This window comes from Camelus bactrianus, chromosome 27, assembly GCF_048773025.1.
Source record: "Camelus bactrianus isolate YW-2024 breed Bactrian camel chromosome 27, ASM4877302v1, whole genome shotgun sequence".
Taxonomy (NCBI): Eukaryota; Metazoa; Chordata; class Mammalia; order Artiodactyla; family Camelidae; genus Camelus; species Camelus bactrianus.
In genome coordinates, this window is record NC_133565.1 from 8,885,366 (window position 1) to 8,908,737 (window position 23,372).

At 41.0% G+C, this 23,372-nt stretch overlaps 1 protein-coding gene across 1 annotated transcript in view; it reads right to left on the reverse strand.

The window, feature by feature from the left end:
- LOC141575217 (uncharacterized) overlaps window positions 1-23,372 on the reverse strand; it is a 93,790-nt gene that overhangs the window by 64,645 nt on the left and 5,773 nt on the right. Inside the window, exon 3 of the mRNA XM_074353968.1 lies at window positions 21,615-21,738. Within this exon, the coding sequence (XP_074210069.1) occupies window positions 21,615-21,731 (117 nt within the window). The 5' untranslated portion in view covers window positions 21,732-21,738. The remainder of the gene's footprint in view (window positions 1-21,614; window positions 21,739-23,372) is intronic.

Below are 23,372 nucleotides of genomic sequence, written 5' to 3' on the forward strand. Positions count from 1 at the left end.
CTTTTCATGGGTTATGATGTCACAGAGGCGACGGACAGGTCAACAAGGGACCACTCTGCCGTGATCACTGAGCCGGGGAACGGGATGGGCGTCAAGATGTATGACGCAGCCATAGCTGTGCCCTTGCTTCTAGGCAGGTAACCAAAGTCGCCTAGACAAGGTGTCAAATACTTGTGCCCACGTCCTCATCACCTGACATGTATTAAAGAGAACTGGAAACCTATAAAAGGACAATACCATTCGTGGGTACACCGTCCAAAGAGCAAAGTCACAGTTTGACAACTGGTCATCCCGGTTCCCTGGGATTCATTCTTGGAGAACCTTAGAAACCACTCCTCTGTCCTTAAGAAGTGCTGCATATTTGTCCTATCTTTGACTCAGGGATGGAGCATGTTCAAGTTAACTTTAATGTCTGCACAGATTTGACTGTCTTTCTCCAGTTTCACTTGTCCATTCTAAAGAGGCCTGAGCTAAGTCCATCCTCTGTAAGATCTATTCCCTCCAGTGACAGCTCATTGAGCCTGCAATTAAAAGCCAACTGAACAAGACTGTCTGTCCTCAGCTAAAAAGTTCACCCACACTTCACTGCTTTCTTAATCTCCTCTCCTGGCTAATTGCAACAGACTAACACCTCCCTCTACCAAGCTCCCCAACTATGTCAGTTTTTCTCCCCAAAGAGAAAGTAAGGTCCATAAATGAGGAGTCAACTCCATAGTCACCTCTGAATTCCTAGCATATAGTAATGTTAATAAATAGAACTATGATTATGGCTTCTTTCCTTTAAAACATTTCCGGTTATTTGAATGAGACCTTGGAAGAGAGGTGTTTGCCGTCCAGTATCTTGATCCACTAGACTCTGGAGGCCTTTTTCGGAATGGCTGCTCACTGATTCATTCAAACCACAGCTTCTCATTCCAGGAGTAGCTGTGCTTCTCTGCCAGGAGTTTGTGGTCACTCTCATGCCAGAAGAGCTTTAAACTATATCCTTACTTTGGATTTGTTATTTTCCCCTCTTCCAACAAAATTGACTTTCCTTACTGTCTTGCCTTGAGGAATTTTTTTTCCTAGTTCACCCTTTAGTAAACCATGCTTCTCGGGATGGGTTTGGCCTTACATATGATCAGTCATCCAACTCCCAGTGTGAGAGGCTTCGGGCTCACCTCCTGCCCTACTGTCAAGGCAACTGAAACTCAGTACAGGAGCCAACAGGCACCCCAGGGCTTCTAAGGCTCATGTATCACCCAGAATCTCTGCTTACTGGTTTGTCTTGGCTTCTGAGGATTTCCCCTCACTTTCTTGACAATTAGCTGTGCAGCTTGAAAGATGAGGAAGGAAGGTTTTATTTCTTAATTCGCATTTTAAGAAACTTGTGTAATGAAGGTTTTCACAAGTTTCTACAACCCTCCATTGCCGAGACAGAAAACACACTAGATATTTTCTAAGTTTAGCCATCATGTGTATTTTTTCTTTTGTTTTCTTAACAGCAAACAGACATCTTTTAATTAAAAAAAATAAGGCCCCAAATAGGATACAGAAAGGGCATACAAAATTAACGGGCAAAGACAGAAAAATGATAAATACTCTACAAGGTTAATATAATACTTACTCTATGGATCAGATCAGCAATTCTCAGTAACAGCTAATTGAAATATGACCATGAGGTAAAAGGTCTCTCTTGTCAGGAGATGGCTAATAGAAAATAGAATTAAATCAACAAACTAAAATTCTAAGTCTGGCGAGGTACAAAAGGCTACCAGAAAAATGTGTCATCTTCTGGAAAGGAGGGAGGCTCACCAGCTCTTTACTGTGGAGCCTGAGCCCAGGGGACGTCGGTGAAGTGAGCTCTGTAAGTACCCAATTAGCAAAGTGGGTGATGAATAAAGAGACGTGAGCTTTGATGACAGAGATGATACTACTATTCACTTGTCCTGTAAAGTATGTCTTCACGTTCAGTGATCAATACCTCGGCGTCCTCAGGGATTAAGATTATAGGAAAATTCACAGCCTGGGCCCAGACCTCCTCTTTGAGCTTGTGACACTGCACTTAGATGTCTCAAGGGCAACTCCAACTCCACCTGCAAAGAGCTGACTTCACGGTGCTCCTCCCATAGCCATCCTGGCCAGGGCCCCTGGTCGGGGGGGAAGGTCTCTCTGCCTCTCACAGCTCAGTCCCATCACTCAAAGATGTCACTGGACCCCTCCTTCAGGGCCCAGATTTCCTCAGTCACCGAGTCCCACCACCCACACCTGTCCTACCAGATACTCACTGGCACTCACTCAGCACTGACTCTGTGCTAGGTACCATGCTGTACACTGTGCACATGTTATCTCACTGGATCTCCACAGCAGTCCTGGGAGGTCGGTACATCACTGCTTTTATTGATTAGATAAATTCTTTCTCTTCCTTGAGTGCATCATCCAAAGTGACACGGCTACTGAGCCACAAAACTGGGACTGAAAACCACTTGAAAATTCTACACTCCTACACCTGGCAGCCACCCTAATCTGACTCACCACATCACCTCCTGCTGAGCCTTCTAAATGCTTCTAAGCATTCTACAAGACAAAAGTGATCTACGAGAGCACCCCACTCCCCTACTTAAAATCTGTCAATGACTGTCCACTGCCCTTAGGAGAAAGCCCCACCGGGCCTGAGCACAGCCCAACGGCCCGGCATCTGCGTTCCCTGCACGGCCTCACCGCCTCACCCACCACGCAGCTCTACACTGGCCGTGTCCAGGACAGGGATGCTGACTACGTACAACCGGGGCTCGTCTCAATCGAACAATGATCACCTTCTTCAGTGTCCACCCTCTACACTGCTGACTCTCAGAAAAATGTTTTCTCAGGATGAATCAATATCTTTTTCCTTACAACTTCCCGTCATTGATAATGAGCTCCACCCAAAAGAGAGAAGACTTAATTCTCAGTCTCCTTATCTGTAAAGTGAGAATAACAAGGAAATATGTGAGGTTTTAAGAGAAATAATACTCATGTGAGGCTGAGGGACAATTCCCAACATACAGTAAGCAATCAATATGTGCTTACTTAATATTAATAAGAATATAATGCATTCCAGCAACCTTAACTCAATGTTTTATGGCTATGTCCAACAGACTACAGACACACTGTTGGACGAACCACTTTGAGCAGATCAGCACAAGCATACTGGGAAAGGTAAGCGCTGACTCCGGTTACAGCTGCAGCCACCCAGCACTATGGGGCGGGGGAAATTTCTCAGACTATTACATGTTCCTTGAGCATTTAATTGTCACTAATGAATAAAGACAGGTATTCTTTAGTCAAAGCTCCTGAAACATAAATCTTCAAAGATTGATGCAAATTAGATTTCAAGTACAACACTCTCTCTAGAAATTATTTGATAATAGTCTTAGCTCCTCTGCACATCAAAAGGGCATGTTCTTAATGTATCTGACTACACCAAAAATGTTGTTTAAAAGAAATTAAGATGAAGCCATCCTAAATAAGCTCTCAGTATCATCTGCACAAAGCCCCACCCAAGGGTCTCATTTCTCACTTCCACATAGGTGTTCAGGTAGATTAACCTGGGTCTTGGTTTCTTATAACACGGGGGTGGGAAGAGTTGTGTATAGATTTATGTAACAAATATAAACCTAGGGTATTTGCTGCGTAGAAATCTTAGAAATAAACAAATTGATATATAGTCCTACCCTCAAGAAGCTCAGCCTTTCCATTTACAACAGCATTAAAAATAAAATGAGAGATACATTTAACAAAAATTTACAAGATTTGTACATTGAATATTTTGAAGTATCACCAAAAAATTTTAAAAGATCTACATATATGGAAGACATCCCATGTTGATGGAATGGTAGACAATATTGTTAAAAACGTTAAGACTCCCCAAAGTGATTTACAAATTCAGTGGAATCCCTATCAAAATTCCAGCTGACTTCTTTGCAAAAATTGAAAAACTTATCCCAAAATTCATATGGAAGTGCAAGGGGCCCAGGACAGCCAAAGCTATCTTGAAGAAGCAGAGCAAAGTGGGAGGACTCACTTTAAAGGGTACTAAAAAGCTATAGTACTAAGTCAGTATCGTACTGGCATAAGTTTGGATAAATAAATCTATGAGACACAATTAAACCCAGAGGGGAAAAACTTACATTTACAGTCAGTTTTCCACAAGGGTGTCAACAACACTCCATGGAAAGAATAGTCTATTCAACAAATGGTGCAGGGAAAGCTGAGTATCTGCAGGCAAAAGAATGAATCTGGAATCTGGACCCCCATATTTTATATAACAAATAAAAATTAATTCAAAATGGATCACAGACAGAAACGTAAAAACTAAACCTATAAACTTTCTAAAAGAAGACACAGTATAAATCTTTGAGGTCCTAGGATAGGTTTTGGTTTCCTAGATACAATACGAAGAGCACAAGTGATAGAAGAAAAAAGCAGATAAACTGGACTTCATCAAAATTAAAACCTTTTTGTTACAGAGAACATCATCAAGAAAGTGAAATGACATGGGAAGCGGGTATCTCAACTGATAGAGTGCATGCTGAGCAAGAAAAATAAAATAAATCAATACATCTAATTACCTCACCTGTAAAGAAATTGTTTTAATGTTTAAAAGAACTAAAGTGAAAGCACAATCTGCAGAATAGGAGAAAAATTTTACAAAGCATGTATCTAATAAGAGACTAGTATTCAGGATATATAACAAATGCTTACACCTGAACAATACAAAGAAAATCGACCCAATTTTTAAATTTTCCAAGGATTTAAAAATATACACAAATGGCCAATAAGCATATGAAAAGAAGCTCAGCATCACTAGCCAAATTAAAATGAAAATGAGATCTTATTTTACACCCACCAGCATGGTTATAATCAAAACATAGACAATAACAAGTGTCGGTCAGGAGGCAGAGATACCTCATATGCGGCCAGTGGAAAGGGAAAATGGTGCAGCTTCTTTGGAGAAGTCTGTTGTTTCCTCAAAAGGTTAGAGTTATATGGCTCAGCAATTTCACTCCTACATGTAGAGTCATCCCTTAGTATCCTCGGGGGGTTGGTTTCAGGAACCCCCCATCCTGGATAACATAATCCAAGGATGTTCGAGTCCCTTTACAATCAGCCATCTGGATCCATGAAGTGGAAACTACAGATATGGCGGGCCAACTGTACAGCCAACAGAATGAAAATATATTCTCACAAAAACTTGCACATCAATATTCATGGCAGTATCTTTCAGAGTAGCCAAAGGTTACAAACAATATCCATCCATCAATGAACGGATAAACAAAATTACCAAGAATAGTCCCACAAACTTTTGGTCATTGAATCTTTGACAAAGGAGGTGAGAACATACAATGGAGTAAAGACAGCCTCTTCAGGAAATGGTGTAGGGAAAACTGGACAGCTGCATGTAAATCAATGAAGTTAGACTACTCCCTCACAGCATACACAAAAATAAATTCAAAATGGCTTAAAGACTTAAACATGTAGACAAGACACTATAAACATCTTAGAAGAAAACATAGGGAAAACATCTGACATACATCTCAGCAATGTTCTCCTAGAGTAGTCTACTCAAGCAATAGAAATACAAGCAAAAATATACAAGTGGGATGTAATTAAACTTACAAGATTTTTCACAGCAAAGGAAACAGTAAGCAAAACAAAAAGACAACCTATGGAATGGGAGAAAATATTTGCAATAAATGAGACTGACAAGGGCTTAATTCCCAGTATATATAAACAGCTTTTACACTTCATAAGAAAGAAAAACAAACAACTCAATCCAAAAATGCGCAGAAGACCTAAAGAAACTTTTCTCCAATGAAGATATACAAATGGCCGATAGGCACATGAAAAAATGTTCAATATCGTTATCAGAGAAATGCAAATCAAAACTGCAATCAAATATCACATCTCGCCAGTCCGAATAGCCATCATTCAGAAGTTCACAAACAATAAATGCTGGAGAGGCTGTGGAGAATAGGGAACCCTCATACACTGTGGTGGGAATGCAGTTTGGTGGAGCCATTGTGGAAAACAGTATAGAGGTTCCTCAAAAGACAAAAAATTGACCTCCCATATGACCCAGCAATCCCACTCCTAGGCACATATCCAGAAGGAACCCTAATTCAAAAAGACACCTACACCCCAATGTTCACAGCAGCACTATTTACAATAGCAAGACATGGAAACAACCTAAATGTCCACTGACAGATGACTGGATAAAGAGGTTGTAGTATATTTGTACAATAGACTACTATTCACCCATAAAAAAATAATAAAATAATGCCATTTGTAGCAACATGAATGGACCTGGAGAATGTCATTCTAAGTGAAGTAACCCAGAAAGAGAGAGAAAAATACCATATGAGATCACTCACATGTGGAATCTAAAAAAAAAAAACAAAAAAAGAAAAAAACAAACAAACAAAAAGATAAACTTATCTACAGAACAGAAACATACACAGAGACATAGAAACCAAACTATGGTTAACAGAGGGGAGAGGGTGTGGGAAGGAATAAATTGGGAGTCCAAGATTTGCAGATAGTATGTATAGAGTAAACAGCAAGTTTATACTGTATAGCACAGGAGAATATATTTAGTATCTTATAGTAACTTATGTTGAAAAAGAATATGAATATGAATACAGGTATGTTCCTATATAAATGAAGTGTTTTGCTGTACACAAGAAACTGATGCAACATTATAAACTGACTAGAATTCAATGAAAATATTTTTAAATAGAGAAAAAACGAAAAAAAGAAAAAAGGTATCAAATCAAAAGAATAAATTACTGATTGAGGCTACAACATGGATGGACCTTGAAAGTTTATACTAAAATAAGCCAGACACAAAAGGGCAAATAGTGCCCTTTTAGGTGAACTGTCTCTAAGCGTTTATTGTACTATTCCAGTACATTTTCTGGAGGTTTGAAGTCTATCAAAATCAAAATAAAATGTATTATTCATTAAAAACATAAAATGATTCCTCACAGGAGGGCTTTAATTATTAAATGCAGAAATGCATGTAAAGCTCCTGGAACAACAATTTGCATGTCCACAGACACTCACTGTTGTCACTGCCACTCAGAGGGTGGTGCCAGAGCTGATGAGGGCTGCCTCCACTCGCTCCCCTGCAGAGAGGAGTGAGGGCCTGGGCTCTGACAGGAAGGGTGACCATGAACATGGGTTAGACAGAGCTACCCCCAGACTCTGCATTACCCAGCTTTCTTATACAAACTGCTCCATCTAACATAAACACGCTACAGGGATGTATCTTACAACACAGGGAATATAGCCAATGTTTTACAATAACAATAAATGGAACATAAAAATAAAAATTGTGCAACTATTGTACACCTGAAACATATATCATATTGTAAATCAGCTATACCTTTATAAAAAAATTAAAAATAATTTAAAAATTTTATCACTTTAGTATTCAATTCGGTTTTTAAGTAACTACTAAACAGCTTAGAAAGTATAAAATATTTAAGTGTGATGTTTGTTTACATATTTATTTACTTTCAGCCTCCTGCTAAAAGAGAAATTAAACAATTTTTTTAAACACAGCTTAACAACCATAACAACAAAAAGACAAAAGTGAGAGTGAAGACAAAATGGAGATTGAATACTTAAATGAAACCAGGGGAAGGTAAAGTCATAAAAATGAATGCCATGAAGTTAGGGTAAGTGTTAAAGGCCGACTAGAAATTCAGCTGTAAGATTCTTGGCAGCTAAAGCAAAAAGTAAAAGATGATGGGACGGGTGGTAGAGCTCAGTGGTAGAGCGTGTGCTTAGTGTGCACGGGGTCCTGGGTTCAAGTGCCAGGGCCACCACGAACAGATAAATACACCTAATTACCTACCCCCTAAAGAGCCTCAAAGAAAAGAAAAAGAGAAATTTCTTTACTAAAAAAGCCTGATATTAAATTTAGATTAAATACTTGAAAAAAAAAAAAAAGAAAAATAGAAAAGATGAGTGACACAAGTGATAATGCCCATGAGATAAATCTGCAGTGGCTGCTGGCACGTCCCCATGTCCCACGTGGGAAAATCTGAAACATCCTTCTCACCACTCAGAGTCATCCTCAGCCCACATCACCCCTCCCCCTGTTAAATGCAGGAGCACGGGTAGGGCCCAGCCTTTGCTCTCTCTGGGTCATCACAGTGAGACAGGATGGAAGGGGGCAGAGCACAGCCATTCAAGGAAGGCCACAACAATTAACATCAAAATGGTGAAGGATTCAATCCCCAATAGGCCTTGAGGCTCAAGATGAAGAGATATAACTTCTAGCAGAGCTTGAGCTTCATTATACACCCATTGTAATAGTAACATGGTGAATAACATGCCCCAAGGCACCATGGCCATCCCAAGGCTAGCCACAAAAGGTCACAGGTTGGGAAATGGCCAACTCCCTGGGAATCCCAGCCCCTTGCCCTTAGGCTGCTCAGTCTACTTATTAGCATATGAAACAACCAAGCCTAAGAAAATGAGCAACACAGCGCCACCTCGCGGTCACCACTCTCTCTCCCTCTTCAGAGAAGGCCCACACTCTGTGGAGTGTGTACCTACTTTTAATCTGAGCACCTGAACCCCATACCTCGTGGCCTTTCTCTTGCCTTTCAATGTGTCTCTGTGAATAAATCTACCTTTACTCAACAGTGGCTTGCTCTTGAAATCTTTCCTGCATGAAGCCAAGGACCCACGTCTGGTGGGTCACATTCCAGGGGCTCAACCAAAGCCTGGGACACAGCCCGTCTCATGCCCCACATCTGTTTTCTTGTATCAACAGGACTGGGATATGAAGGGAGTTCTGAGGCCCCAGCTAAGGGACAGAAGCAGCCCCCAGGGCTCAAAATGGCGGGCAGCCCCTCCCCCAGCAGGGGCCCTGAGGTCGGCCCTGTTCTCTGTGGTTCCATGTTGTGCTGACCCCCTAGCCAGACAGCGTTCTCCTAGGCCTATCCCCACAAAACCCTTCTCTCCAAAATACAAGCACATCATGTCACAATCCTCTTATTCAACCAGGAAGTTTTCAGCGCACTTCTTCCATCCCTAGTAAAGAATCTATCTGTCCTCCCTCCCATCCCACCACTTCTTTCTTTGTGAGAACTCTGTACTCCTCACATACCATCCTGAACGCAGCTGCCTTGCTAGCTGGGACCGAGATGCTTCAGTCTCACACAGCCTGCATCCTTTCACTTTCCCCTTTCTAACTTAAAAAGCCTTTCCTGTGTCTCCCACCCCTCTGAATCTGATCTTCACAAAGTGCTGAGGTTGCAGTCACTGTGTGCATACCTCCCAGGTTTTGGCTAGTTTTCCTTCACAAGATCTTCACTAAGGAGCTGCATCAAGAAGTTTAAAGAGGCTATTCTTACATCTGAGCTGAGGAGCCTGCAGAAAATTTAAATGGCTTTGAAGAGAGAGTTAACCAGGGACAGAGAAGCCACAGGTCCTAGTCAACAGTGTCATGAGGCAAAATGTTCTTCAAAGGCTCAGAGTGGCTTCTGAACACGGAGTCTGCAGGGAGGAGATGCCAGGCAGTGAGTGGGGTGAGTGACACTGGGTACGCTTCCCCAGCTGGGGAAGAATTGGATTTTGTTCTAGTTTTCCAGACAATTTCTGACTAACTTTTTCTCTTATTGTCACATACCATTTCCTACGAATTAAGAAAAATCAATGTCAGTCATTTGCGCAACTTGGTAGAAGCTACACGATGCCATTCAAAGGGCTGGGATATAACAGCCACACCAGTCTAGGTTGAAAGACCAGTGGGGGTATTTCCAAGGTAATCACGGGCATGCAACAAACTCCCCAGCTTCAATTACCTCATCTCAAATGTGAGGCCAATAAAACTACCAAGCAAAGTGCGTGATGATTATGGCCGACATCTGTTTACTAGGTAAGTGCCCGTAAGAGCTGCCGCTGAATGGGGAATGAGTATGATCAACGAGGCCAAGTCAACCTGGTCACACGCGCCCTGCCTTCCTGCATTGGTGCAGGACCGGAGTTTGTTTAGGTGAGATGAACGCACCCAGAGCAGCCCCGAGGGGAAAGCTCCCAGCGCTGCGTGGCGAGGCGTGTTCCTTTCCTTCTCAGAGCTGATCACAGTTTGCAGTCATCTGTTTTTACATTTATCCCCTTAGTACCTGCCTCCCCTCCGGAGTTTTGCTTAAGCAGCACAGGTCCAGGTTTGTGTTACTGCCTACTGGATATTCTGGGCTGGGAGACAGGCGACCCCACGTCTGGCTCTGGGGCTGAACGGAGAGGGCAGAAGGCCCAGGGGCCCATGCTGAACCGAGGCCCCAGCACCCAAAATTATGGTCTGACTTTGGGCAAATTACACAGTCTTGTTTACCCTGAGATTCCTCATCTGTCCATGAAAATAACTGCCCATGACATATAGAGTTTCAAGGATTAAAGGAAATCACCAAATTCACAACCTATTCAAGGGGCTACCAGTGCATTCTCAAGAGGCACATGCTACCTTTAAGGCTGTGACACACGCTAAGCGTGGCAGACAGACACAGTGAACACTGCTAAGTGCCTGTTTGTTAAGTGTTTCATGAGTGTTATAATACTGTTTACAACTTACAACAAACCCAGGAAGAAACGAATATTATAATGCACATTTCACAGATTCACCAACAGATTAAGGGAGGTTACACTCTAGTCCAAGGCCCTTTGGTGAGGAAATGGCGATTTAAACCTGTATCTGAGCCCAGGCCTGGGCTACATCTCTCTCCAATCCACCTGTCCAATACACAAGTTTGCACAGGCCAGTTCTTAAATGCAATGTGTGCCACCATTTGTCAATGTTTGTTAATTACCATAAACTGCTCTCAGAAACCGCTACAGAAAAGACAGGTGGACCCACATCCCTGCCAACAAAGTAGAGGAATTCTGCCTCGCCTTCTCCTGTAATGTGCAGAAACCCTTCCCTACACCACCAAATTCAAATGTATGCTTCATCCGTGTGTATGTTTGCACACGGAATATTAAAGTAGAAGGTACCTGCAGTAATTCTATCTCGGTTCCTTTCCAAGTTTCCAGATTATCCACAATCAGTCCGTGAATGAAAATACTACAATGTGAATGAAAATACTGCAACCATGTCAGTAAACAAATAATGCTGAAACCAAGTCATCAGTGGCTGCCGCCGTCCCCCAGCGAGGACAGGCCTGAAGATCAGCCTCTGCAGCCACTCACAACAGTGCCCTCTGAACAGAATGAGAATAAGAAAAGACAGGATGCTTGCCCTAGATAGCTAGGTGCTTGTCTAAAGAATGAAACCAGTGAGCCCAAATGATACATAGAAAATCACTAAACTCTTTAACTTGACATACCTGGCTTTCTTTAGATAACAAACAATGTTTTATTGTTCCAACTACCTGGTCTTTGTTGTAAAGCTCCTATATATCCTAGCTCCTCCCCAACCTCTTCGGAGCAGTCCCTCAGAGCGATCTGAGAGGCTGTCATCCCGGCTCGAGTCCTCCAGCCAAATAAACATAACTCTTAACTTTTAGGCTGCACATGTATTTCAGTCAACAGTTTTGGACACCATAAAGGGACCCAGAGCAGACTTTCTCCACCTGAACTCTCCGAGTAACCGGAGCCTTGGTATCAGTAGTGGCCCTTTGTGCCCATCCACCTCCTCGGGGAGTCCAGATGAATTTGGGTGAGTCTGTCTTGGTTCTCGGATCTCCCATATTGGGTGATAATCCTGAGTTTTATTTGGCGGTGTAACCAGGTACCTGGCCCTCCAGTTGAAAGATACTGGGGGGGAATAACCCACCCAGTGGTGACATACTGGGTGGGGCCTGGTTGAAATATAACGGGAAACACCCATCTTTAGGAGACGTCCAAGGTGGGGCTGGTTGAAAGATACCAGGAAAATACCCAGTGGAGACATCCAGAGTGGGTCCATGTTGAAAGACACTGGGGTCAGGACTGAGTGGTTAGGTAAGAGGCTGGTCTAATGTTTTCCTCAATTTGGTTACCTCCATTGAATTTTTCAGAATAAAAGTAAAACTCTTATGAGGAACCTTTCAACTCCAAAAATGGGACCCTCTTCCTGGCTGGTAACAGCTTTCTCGGATGACTGAGAAACTTGCAGGAGTGGTATAGGCAAAGACTTCATGCCATAGAGTTGTCCCTGCAGGAAAACCTACTAGCAATTTTATTCTGACAACCCTACCTTAGAATGGGGAATAGAACTTTCAAAAAAAAAACAAAAAACAAAAAAAACAAAAAAACAAAAAAGAAAGGAAGAAAGAAAAGGAAAAAAAGAAAAAGAAATGACAGATTGCCAGCCTCCAACTAATACCCCAGCCAGGTTTATATACATACAAAACTTAGAAATTAAATTGGGAATTAAAAAAAAACTCACTCTTAAAGTAACTAACCAGGCCTGATAAAAACATTTTTTGGAATTCTGGACTTATAAAAACCAAAACCCTTTTAGGGGGAACTTGGATTTCTCTTCCGGTGTCCTTGAAATATAAACGTTTTATCTTTCTCTGGATGTTTTATGTGTGTGTATGTATGTATATATGTGTTTCCTTTTTGTTTTTAATGGAAAATTTGGACTCTGCCATGCAAAAGGTACAAGTATTTTGTACATATGGTGGCCACACAAATAAATTGGGATTCTCAACAATCCTTTGTACCAATTTTCAGGCATTTTGCCATCTTAACCTTTGTTGCATCAGTCTGGACCATGAATTGCTTTACCTTTTGGAGAGTAAACTTTTGAATTTTATTTAGGCAGCACCCCTACTATCATTTGGAAAAGCCTCTTCATCTTATTTGTTTAAAATCACTATATATATATATATATATAAATTGATGGCCATATGATGGATCCCTTAATTTGGAAAAACTTTTAAATTGGTGAAAGTTGAAAGAGCTCTCATTATAAACAGCCGTTTTATTGGTACCTATTAAAATCAAGTTTAAAGGTAGAAAATATATCTAATGGTTAATCTAAGAACTTATTTTAAAAAAACTGGTTTAAAAAGCTACATTTATGTTTTCCCTTTCCCATTAATGGTTTTAGAGATGTTAATAAAATCTTAGAATAATTAATGTTAATTAGGTTGAGTAACTGGAAAAAAGAATGTAAAAATGTCGAAAGATTTTTTTCTTAACAGAAAAAAAAAAAAGATAAGGGGCTTACCTCAAATGGGTAAATTTTTTTGATGGTTATTTTGAATGAGATAAATAAAATGGACATTTTTGGATTTAGAGACAAGGTTTTGATACTACACTACGTAAAGATAAAAAAAAAATGGCCAAAGAGATCACCTACTGCCCCCCAAAATTAAAGTTCAAACAAGTCCGTTTTATTTGCCCCAGTTTAAAATGTATGTTTTTATAGGGATAGATACATATAATATATGTAGACTGTGATATTTGATCAATGACTGGGGCAACAGACCAATTAATCAAATTAAAAGTTGAGAAGGTCCTAAGTTCTTTGGCTCAAATTTGGGGATACCAGAGACTTTTCTATAAAATTAGATACAGTAAAAAAAAAAAAAAGAAAGAAAGAAAAGAAAAGAAGGAAAAGGCTTCTGGCATCCCTTCTAGAAATAAAAATTATTGATTAAACCTAATAAATATTAAAATTAAGGGTATAAGAGTTAATAAAATTGAGATAAAAGTTTGTAAAATTGGTATGTTTAAATGGGCTTTATATAAACTTTTTGCTTAATTATGTTGTGGGATAGATATGTTTCAATGGAAAAACGCTTCCCCTTCTTGGTATTACAAGGCTGGGCACATTTCTATCCCTCAGAAAATATTAATTGAACAAAATAAGGAAACCAATAGAGTTACATGAGCCTTCAAATATAATGTAAAACTAAAAACTAATATTCAGTGGCTAATAGAAAAATATAATAAGAGGTTTACCCTGGGTTTAACTTATAACTCAAGGAAAAGAGGCCTTACTAAATGCCTTATGCAAGCTTTGGAAGACAAGATAAATTGAACTTTAAAGTTTTAAAACTTCGAATTCTTTGTGTACAGCTCTTCTCACTGATACAAAAAAGCCAAATAAGGAGATACAACTGGGCCTGGGTGACAGAGCAGTTCTCTGGGGAACTGGAAGTGTCTGTCATTGTCTTGCAGATCAGAAATGTATATACAGCAAACAGTGACCTAGGACTGAGCCTAATTACCTCAATGAGATAAAACTTAAGGCCAAAGAAATTTTTGACATTTTAGAACTCAGAACTCTGATGGGTCCGTCAGACATTGTCAAGAAATCTTAAATGTCTTTTTCATAAATAGTAAGCCTTAGTAATTTGAGCAAGCAAATTCAGCTTACTCCAACTATTATTATACCTATCTTATAAGTAAGTTTTAAAGTGAAGCTATGAGATCTCTAGCTTTGGTCTGTTTATAAGCCTGAGTACACATTATAGATGTGAGATATTTCTACTGCTAAAAAAAAAAAAAAAAAACAAAGTCAAAGAGCTCTGCTTAATTGAAGTAAAAAGTAATAGCTTACAAATTAAGTATTTTTAAAATAAAAACTGACTAAGTTGACCTTCAGGTTCACGTGAACTGGAAAATATTCAATATTAAGATAACACTTGGTATTGTTTAGTTTAAGTATGTTCTAATTAATTAGACATCTTTAAAGTCATCAATATTAAGTATAATACCTTTACTGTACCTAAGTTTAATGAAAGTCAAATAAGATCCTGTTATATGTTACAGATTTGTCAAAAAAATAATAGTAATGTGGTGTGATAAAATTTGAAGTAAATTAAATGCAAATGAGATGAGAGTTTTGGGTAAATTTTTTAAAATATATATTTAAAATGTATGCTTAAGATAATCTCTAAATGTTTGGTATCTAAATTCTAGAGTTGTGCTAAATTAAGTTAAATGATAGGATTTTATTTAATAGCTATACCATTTTCAGATAAAATAAGATTGAAATATGAATTACTTAACATGTAACTTCCTCTTACAGAGAAACTAAAGATATTTAGAAATATTAATAAATGCTTGGTGCCACTCTGAAATAGTCTCTATTATTAAGGGAAAGATCTCAGTATCCTAGGAAGGTAAGATAAATGTGTAAAGGAAGATATAAGGAATGGAATTATATTTTGTTAATGAAAAATAGTGACTTTGTCCTGAATCTGGTTACTTCTGAATGGAAGAAAAAATAAGGGACACACTAATACGAGTATAGAAAGCTGTGGAAGGCTTGTGGAAGAGGAACCCTGAGGAAAGAGTTTTGTACGTGGTCAGAATTGGCTAAGTTTAGAATCAATTTGGGCAAAGTAAATGAATCTTAGAAGTAAGCTGGTACAAGACTAGATTTGGTTTTCTCTCTGTTAAGGGGACAAAATTTTCTTAAAATATTAATCCACCTTCAGTAACAAATTGTAAAGCTTCTTATGCGACTTAAGTGATCTGTTGTGCCTTTACCTTTGAAATATTTTCTTGTTAATGAGTAAGTACTACTTTACAGTGATCTATACGTTTATCTGACCAAGTGTTTTGAAAACTTTTAACAAGCTCCCCAAATATCAATTTCTCATTAAAATTCTTTTAGTCTCCAGTTAACTATGGGATGCTACAAAGGGTCCCTGAAACATCTCAAAGAGAGATTTTAAAGTAGTAAGTTTCATTTGGCATGTTAACTAACATGGGAAGTATTGTCAAATGAATAATAAATCTTCCTAGGTTATATTGTATGAGAAAATATTATTAATATAGATATTCTAGAAATTATATGGACTCCCTAAAATTCTGGTATATCTGAAATGTTACCAGTCATAATTCTGGTTATTGTGACCAGGTTTCTTTATAGATTACAGTGTAATATTTTTTAACCATGCTGTTAATTCTGTTGTCATTTATAGGCAGGTAATTATTTTCTTCTGATGATTTTGCAAACTACTCTCTCTTCAAGGAGATTTACTGATTTCTAATAAATTTCAAACTATAGCACTGAAATAAACTGGGTAAGAAATTTTAAATGTCTAATGAAAACTCTGATTAAAAGAATTAGTTACGTGGGACTGAGTAAACTGATGAATATGGTTACAACTTTTGATTTTGTCTGAAATACTACTGGCTTTTAACCTGTTTACCAGACATAAAGAAACTCTTCTCCTTAAACTAGTTATGATTCACATCAATTTGATAAATTATACCTATGTAAGCAGACTTAGAACAGTTATCTTTTCTCTCTATCTGATCCCTCAAGAGACTAAAATCTTTAAGGTCCCCAGTGGCTCTATGAGATAAATTAGGAAGATCGTCTCCTAACAGGTATAGGAACCTCAAGGTATTTTAAGGACTTCAAAAAGGAAAGAATTTACCTAAATCTGTTAGGCAGAAATCTATGACAAGCCCTTGACGGGGCTTTCTTGGCCTTAGCAAACTTTATTAACATTCTAGCTTAAAAGTCCTTATTAAAAGTTCCAACACAGCCAATTTAAAAGAGCCTATATGATCAAATAATCAGAATTAACTTGTAAACAAATTCACCTTGATTTGACTATATTTGATAAAAATGAGGGAACTTTAGAGAGAAAAAGATTATATTTTAGTGGATATTAAATTCTCGTTTTGTTAATTGTGCTCTATATTTACTAAGACATTTCCCAGATCATTCCTTGCTGTTATGTTACATTGCTGCAAAGTTTAATTCAATTATTAAAAGGACACTGTATGTTTCTTTCTGAAGCTTAGTAATATATCCTTGGGTAAAATCCAATGCCCCATGACCTGCGGCCAGGGGATTATACATACTGGAACAGGCATGACTTAAAAAACTGTCTCCAACATGAATGGAAGGACTCTATCAGGTACTCTTAACTAGACCATACACAGCAAAGCTGAAGGAAACTGACTTTCTGATTCATTTCCAATCAGAAAGAGCCCCTGCAGTGTACTGGCCTATAGATCACTGCTCACATTAAAACAATGCCCAAATGGAGAAAAAGCTACCAGGCCAGGATTAGAAGATGACGACATATGAGGAAGACAGCTGACCCAAGACACCAGACCAGGCCTGTATAACAATTACTTTGATAATTTCTCCTACATTTGATTATGAACTACTCCAATTGTTAAGTTTATGGTAAATTACCTATGTCTAGTACTCCTGTGTTACCTTGGTGGGTTTCCCTACTCCAAGGCTCTAACTAGATAGCCCTCAGAAACGTTATTCTAAAAAGGAAATTATAGTTCTGTTTAGGCCACTGTTGATCTTACAAGGTGGGAGACCTCACCTGGCCAATTAATACCTGCTCTGAGCCTGACCATAAATACGAACTTTCTCCTAAGATCACTCAAACTCAGTCAGAAACACAAGAAAAATTTTAACCCAAAAATATAACTTCTTGACTATTAAATTCTTAATCGTGACTTTATTAACGTTACTAGCTGTATTACTTATATCCTGTCTATTTTATAAGATTGTTTTCTCTTACATTTCCCAAAGTGTAGCTAGGCCTACAACAAGATTGATGATGGCAAATCATATTGAAGAAATACATAAAATTTATAACCCTGCATAAAATAATTATAACAGTGTGATTCTAGGTATGGGAATGAGCAACGAAGGGTAAACATTTCCTGGATCATAACAGACTAGTAAGACAGGCCATCCAGAGAACTTTTAGTATCAACAGGGCCTGATAAAAACACCTAACACCTTGAATGGCAGGTCAGAAGTTTCTTCAACCTGAACTAGGAATAAGCCTTCATAGCACCCTGGGACAAAATTGGTCATGAAATGTCTCTCAAAATATTGGTCGAATTTAGGACCAAGGGGGAGCACTGTGAATGAAAATACTACAATGTGAATGAAAATACTGCAACCATGTCAGTAAACAAATAATGTTGAAACCAAGTCATCAGCAGCTGCCGCCATCTCCCAGGGAGGACAGGCCTATAGCTCAGCCTAGGCAGTCACTCAGAATGGTGCCCTCTGAGGGGACTCAGAATAAGACAGGACAGAATACTGGCCCTAGATAACTAGGTGCTTGTAAAAGGAATGAATTCAATGAGCCAAAATGTTTACTTCCTCCCATACAAAGAAAATCACTAAATTCTTGAACTTGAGATGCCTGGATTTCTTTAGATAACAAGCAATCTTTTATTCTTCCAACTCCCTGGTCTTTGTTGTAAAGTTCCTATATAATCCTAGCTCCTCCCCTATTTCTTGGGAGCAGTCCCTCAGACAGATTTGAAGGCTGTCATCCCGCCTCGAGTCCTCCCTCCAAATAAAGCATAACTCTAAACTTTCAGGCTACACATTTCTTTCAGTCGACAAGTCCCAGAATAGACACAACTCATCAATTCTGTAATGGAACACACTGGATCAGGAACCAAAAGCATGTTCTAGTCCAGAAAAACTACGGGACCCTCTTTCTTCCTGTCATTATACAATCCCACCAGAACTCATTTATTTGCTCTCTGCTCATCTGGCAACCAAACTCAGAGAAGAGTCAACTCAGCAGAGTGCCATGCTGGGGAGAACACCCCGCAGCAGCATGGCGGGCTGCCTGCCCTCCCGCAAGATCTGCTGACCCCTAGTGGCCTCCGTGGGGACCAGGCCAACAGAGATATTCCCAACAGCTGCAAAGTCCCACACATTAAATAAAAGCGATTTATTTTATACGATATGTTACGTATATAACCATCTCTGAAGACAGCTTTGACAGAAGCCCAAATCTTCAATATTAATCTGCAAAGGCAAATGCTGCCTCCAAGGGAAAACAAGTCTTAAAACGATGCTAAGACCTCCAAAGTCCTCTCCAGGACCATCAATCAAACTGCCTGCAGGCCTGCAGCTGCAGGCGGCTACATGTCTGTTTTTAAAGCAACCCCTTCCTGCCGTCAGGTGCTACAATGTCCCTCAACGCCCTCCCAACTGTGGGTAAGAGCGGCCAATGCAGAACCTTGCAGGGAAGTACTGACAAGACTGGACACAGAGGATCAGAGCTAAACTAAGACTTCTGATGACACGAGCTTGTCACTGTGTCATTTTACAGATGAAGATATATAGAGAGAGGTGGGGTGATCTTGCTCAAAGCCACACAGCTAATAATTGGCAAAGTCTGTAACCCAGCTACACCCTCTGGTGTGACGTCCCCGCTGGGACGCCCACAGGGTTCTCTTGTGCCTGCCGGGCCAGTCCTTTACTGTCACTCATAACCCACCACAGGGTCTGAACCTAGCCTGCCTTTTCAGCCTCTTCTCCCCCTAGTTTCTCAGGAACAAGGCTGCTCGGGCCACTGTGTGACTTCTGGCTCCCCAAACCCTCCGTGCTCAGGGTGGTCTTGCCTGTGCATCCAGCACCCTGCTCAGAGGCTCTTCCTCCCCTGCAGGAACACTTTCCCAATCTCCACAGGGACACCCCCTCAGGGAAGCCCACTCTCGCCCTCAGCATGGCAGGTGTCCCCGGCCACATCCCGAGCTGCCCCATTAGGACTGCCTGTGCCCAGGTTTGCTAGTCAGACCAGCAGCCTCAGACCTAGGGATTATGCCCTGGTCACCCTGCAAACCTACTGCGTGCCTCACAGCCCCCAGCCAGCAGGTCACCTGGAAGTCGCAGCAAGTGCCCCACCCAATCCCGAAGTCTCTTCATTTGCCAGCACCGCTGATGACTGGTCTCCAAACTTTGGTCAGTTTTTCACAAAACAGCAGCTTCCACTGTGAAGCAGGGGGTTTTCTCTTCTGCTCCCCATCCTTACTGGAAACGTCAAGGGAAACCAAAAGGCCTTTTCTCAACCCTTTTCTGATGACACCCTCCCACCCACAATATTCACATGCTCAAGAGCTTTGGGTCCACGTGGTTTTGTTTCCCATACGCTAAGTGGCTCAAAACACTGTGGGATTCTTTCTCTTTTGAGAGTATTTGTTTGTACTGAGTTTATCGGCTTTAATCACTTTTTGTGTCTCTCTTCAGTGTCCCTAGCAGTTGCCACTTCTTACTCCCTTCAGCAGCCTCCCTCCCAACATCTAGTCTAGGAAATCAGCTGTGATGAGGGGCCCGGGGGCAGTCACAGAAGATGGAACTAAGGCACAGAGAGGCGACATAATTTGCCTGAGAAGATCAGCTTCAAGCCCCAACACTGTGTGTCACGTCCCTCTGTGTAACTCTTATGCTAAACTAGTTAACTTTTTATAGATTATGGTTATAAACAGATGAGGTATCAAAATACATACAAGGACACACATCAACTCTATGATGTTCATTAACTCCACTATTTTGTTTCTATTTATTTTATTTCTGTTAAAAAAAATTAGGAACCTCTGCAGTCAATATAGCAAAATGTTAATGGGATTTAAATCCAGAATGTAGAGGTGTAAGTGTATCATTACTCATAATTATTTGTATGCTCACAAAATGATTTGACAGTCTCTCTCCCCTCCTGCTACTCGCTACTGGCTCTCATCTGAGCTCCCAAACCACACATCTAACAGCCTTTCACTTTACCCACAGCTGAACTCATCAGTTATCCCCTAGATCTCCCTCTACAGTTTCCCTCCTCAGAGCACAGCAGGACCATCACTTACCTCATTAATCCACCCAGAAACCTGGGCCTTACTCCATCCTACCTTCACAGACATCATTCATCCTTTCCTTTTTACCATCTAAACATGCCTAAAGTCTGTTCGTTTTTTCCCAGTGACTGTCCCACCGACTGTCCCACCGCTCATGTGGAAGCCACAACACTGCACACCTGGACTCACGAGTCTCCCAAGTGGCCCCAGAGCCGCTCTCCCATACTAGACACAAATGGGATATTGTCACTTCCGTGCTTTTATGACTCTTTTCAAACCTACTGTTCTTAGAAGAAACTCCAAGTTTTTCACCTGGTGAAGGTGTTTGCCATGAAACTTTGAGCTCATGAACTTCAGGACCCCCCTCCTTCTTGGCCCTCCCCTTTCCCCAAGGCCCCGCCCTCTCCCCCTCAGCCCCACCCTCTGGCACAGTGCTGGCTCAGGAGGACCTGCTGAGCTACACCAGCCTGTATTCTAACCCTGGTCTTGGGTTCTTAGCAAACTGCTTCACTTATGCATACAAATCCAAGGTAGATTAGAAAGATTTTAGATGTTGAGCTAGACTATTGATTTGGTGATTTTGCACTAGCAACCTGCAAGTACATGTTCTAATGATTCTGTCTTCTTAAAACCACACCCAGATTTTAGTAGTATTTGTGGAATGTCTTCGGAGTAAAAGGGACTGTACTTTAACAGACTATATGTTTTATAACATGAACAACCCGGACAGGGTCACAAATGGAATCGCCTGACAAGTGACAGAAGACAGGTGAGAGGCACAAAGCAACAGGTCTCAAAGATGGTAAGAGCAAAGTTGTTTCTCCAACCCCCCAAAAATTCCTGAAAAAACCAAAAATTCTGAATTTTGAAAGTAAAAGGCTGTCATATATAGAAATAAAATAAATGATCCTCTTCATCAGTGTTTCAAGATCTGACTCCAGATATTTTAGCAGGCCATACTGAATCCTAGCACAGAAAAATCAGATGGACTAGTGGTGAGTGAGTTCCAGGAAAACGGCAGTAATTCCACCACTTGTGTAAAGACATACACTCACCTGCCGAAGGTGAATGTAGAACTCATTCTGGAGAAATTCGGAAGCTTCCAGGGTCCGCTTCTGAATGGCAAGTACACGGACAGCTTGGAAGCATGCTTCTAACTCAGTCACCGGCATTCTTACACTGCAGGGCGAAAAGGAGGCCCTCAGTCGAGAGCAGAGATATTCCTGTCGTGTCTCCCAGGCCGAGCCTCGGGGACTCAGTGCCCTGCAGCAGCCTGGCCCCAGGCGAGGACACGCAGCGTGGCCCACCCAAGCAGGAGGGGCACTGTGCTTGAGAAATCCCATCCCCGATGGGGGCAAGAGGGGCTGGTGGGGTTGAGTGAACCTATAAATGCCCACAGAAATATGCCTGCATTCATTCAAGTGATACAAGCAACAGTAGCAGGCTATTTTACAAAATTTCAATTTTCAGTGGAAATTTTGCCATTCCTTTCCGCTTGTCCCCTGCACTCTGAGACAGGCTTAGGCTCTCTCACACCTGCAGCTCTGAAGCAATAGTTGTGAAGTAATTTTACTTTGGTGCAAGTGTCCTCGCTCCCCGTGTCACTGTGTCTGTCCTCTCTTAACACAGTCGGATATCTTCCTGGATCTCTACCTGAGTTCCTTTCTCCTCCTCCTCAGATACAGAGATAAAGGACAAATGAAGACACGTGACCAGAAAAGGCACTGTGGACTTGACCAAAATCCACAGTGACACCCTAGGTGAGTGCTGCCCACCCCTTACCTTCGATTCTCAAGGTTCTGCCCAGGGTGACATCCAGCCCAGAGAGGTGGCCCAATTGAAAGCTATGTGGCTTGGGCACGGGGACAGGTTCAGGAACTGGTTCCGGGGCCAGGCCCCTCCCCACGTCTGCTCCCCTCTCCCCCGAAGCCCAGCTGCCAAGCACTCAGGCTCCGTGATCTGATGTCCTTCTCTTCTACTCTACTCCAAACCCTTTTCCTTTTCCTTTTTTCCCTAATTATCCCCAGCTGGAGTGATTTTTCAATCGTAGTATCTAAAAAATTTCCTGTAGCCGAAAATGAGGTCTCCAGATATCAATGCCCATATGCTGCCTCCTGAAGAGAGCCGCTGGCTAGGGGGAACCTCACCAACACTCACGGGGTATCAGACATGTTCCAGGGTCGGCCACCCCCAACAAGAGTTTGCTGTGACCCTTATGCCCACACAGCACCCCTGCTCACAAAAATATAGTTGGCCCACTTATCGGTTATTAAGAAGTAAAAATACAAAATTGCTCATGTTTCTTACTAAAATTATCTATGAAGTGGAAAAGCGAATTGTAATAGAAAAGAACAATTTTGACCCCATGTTAGGTCTGTTCCTTTGGCTTTAACCCTGTGCCCTGTTTTCTAGGCTCAGACTTGCTATCTCTGCACCATTTGTAAAAGAAAGTTGCCTTTAGACTGAAATATCCAGGACAGCCTCTTCTGGCCGTGATCTTGAAGGATGCTAACTAATCTGCACTTAGGTAGAGATGGCGAGTTGCAAAATAGAGAATTACTTTGTTTTATTTTTGGAGGTTTTACGGGGCAACATGATTTGATCCACATGGACAGCTGCAAGAACAGTGGATTCAAAGGACAAGCAATTCATACAACAAGAAGTTTCCAACAACCAACCGCAGCCCTGCCCCTTTTTAGTATACTAGGAGACTCAATTCTGACTTGGGGAAGATGGTTCTCCAGGACATCAGTCTGCCATCTTCTGGGTCTGCCAGGTTTGCAAATAAAGTCACTATTCCTTGCTACAACACC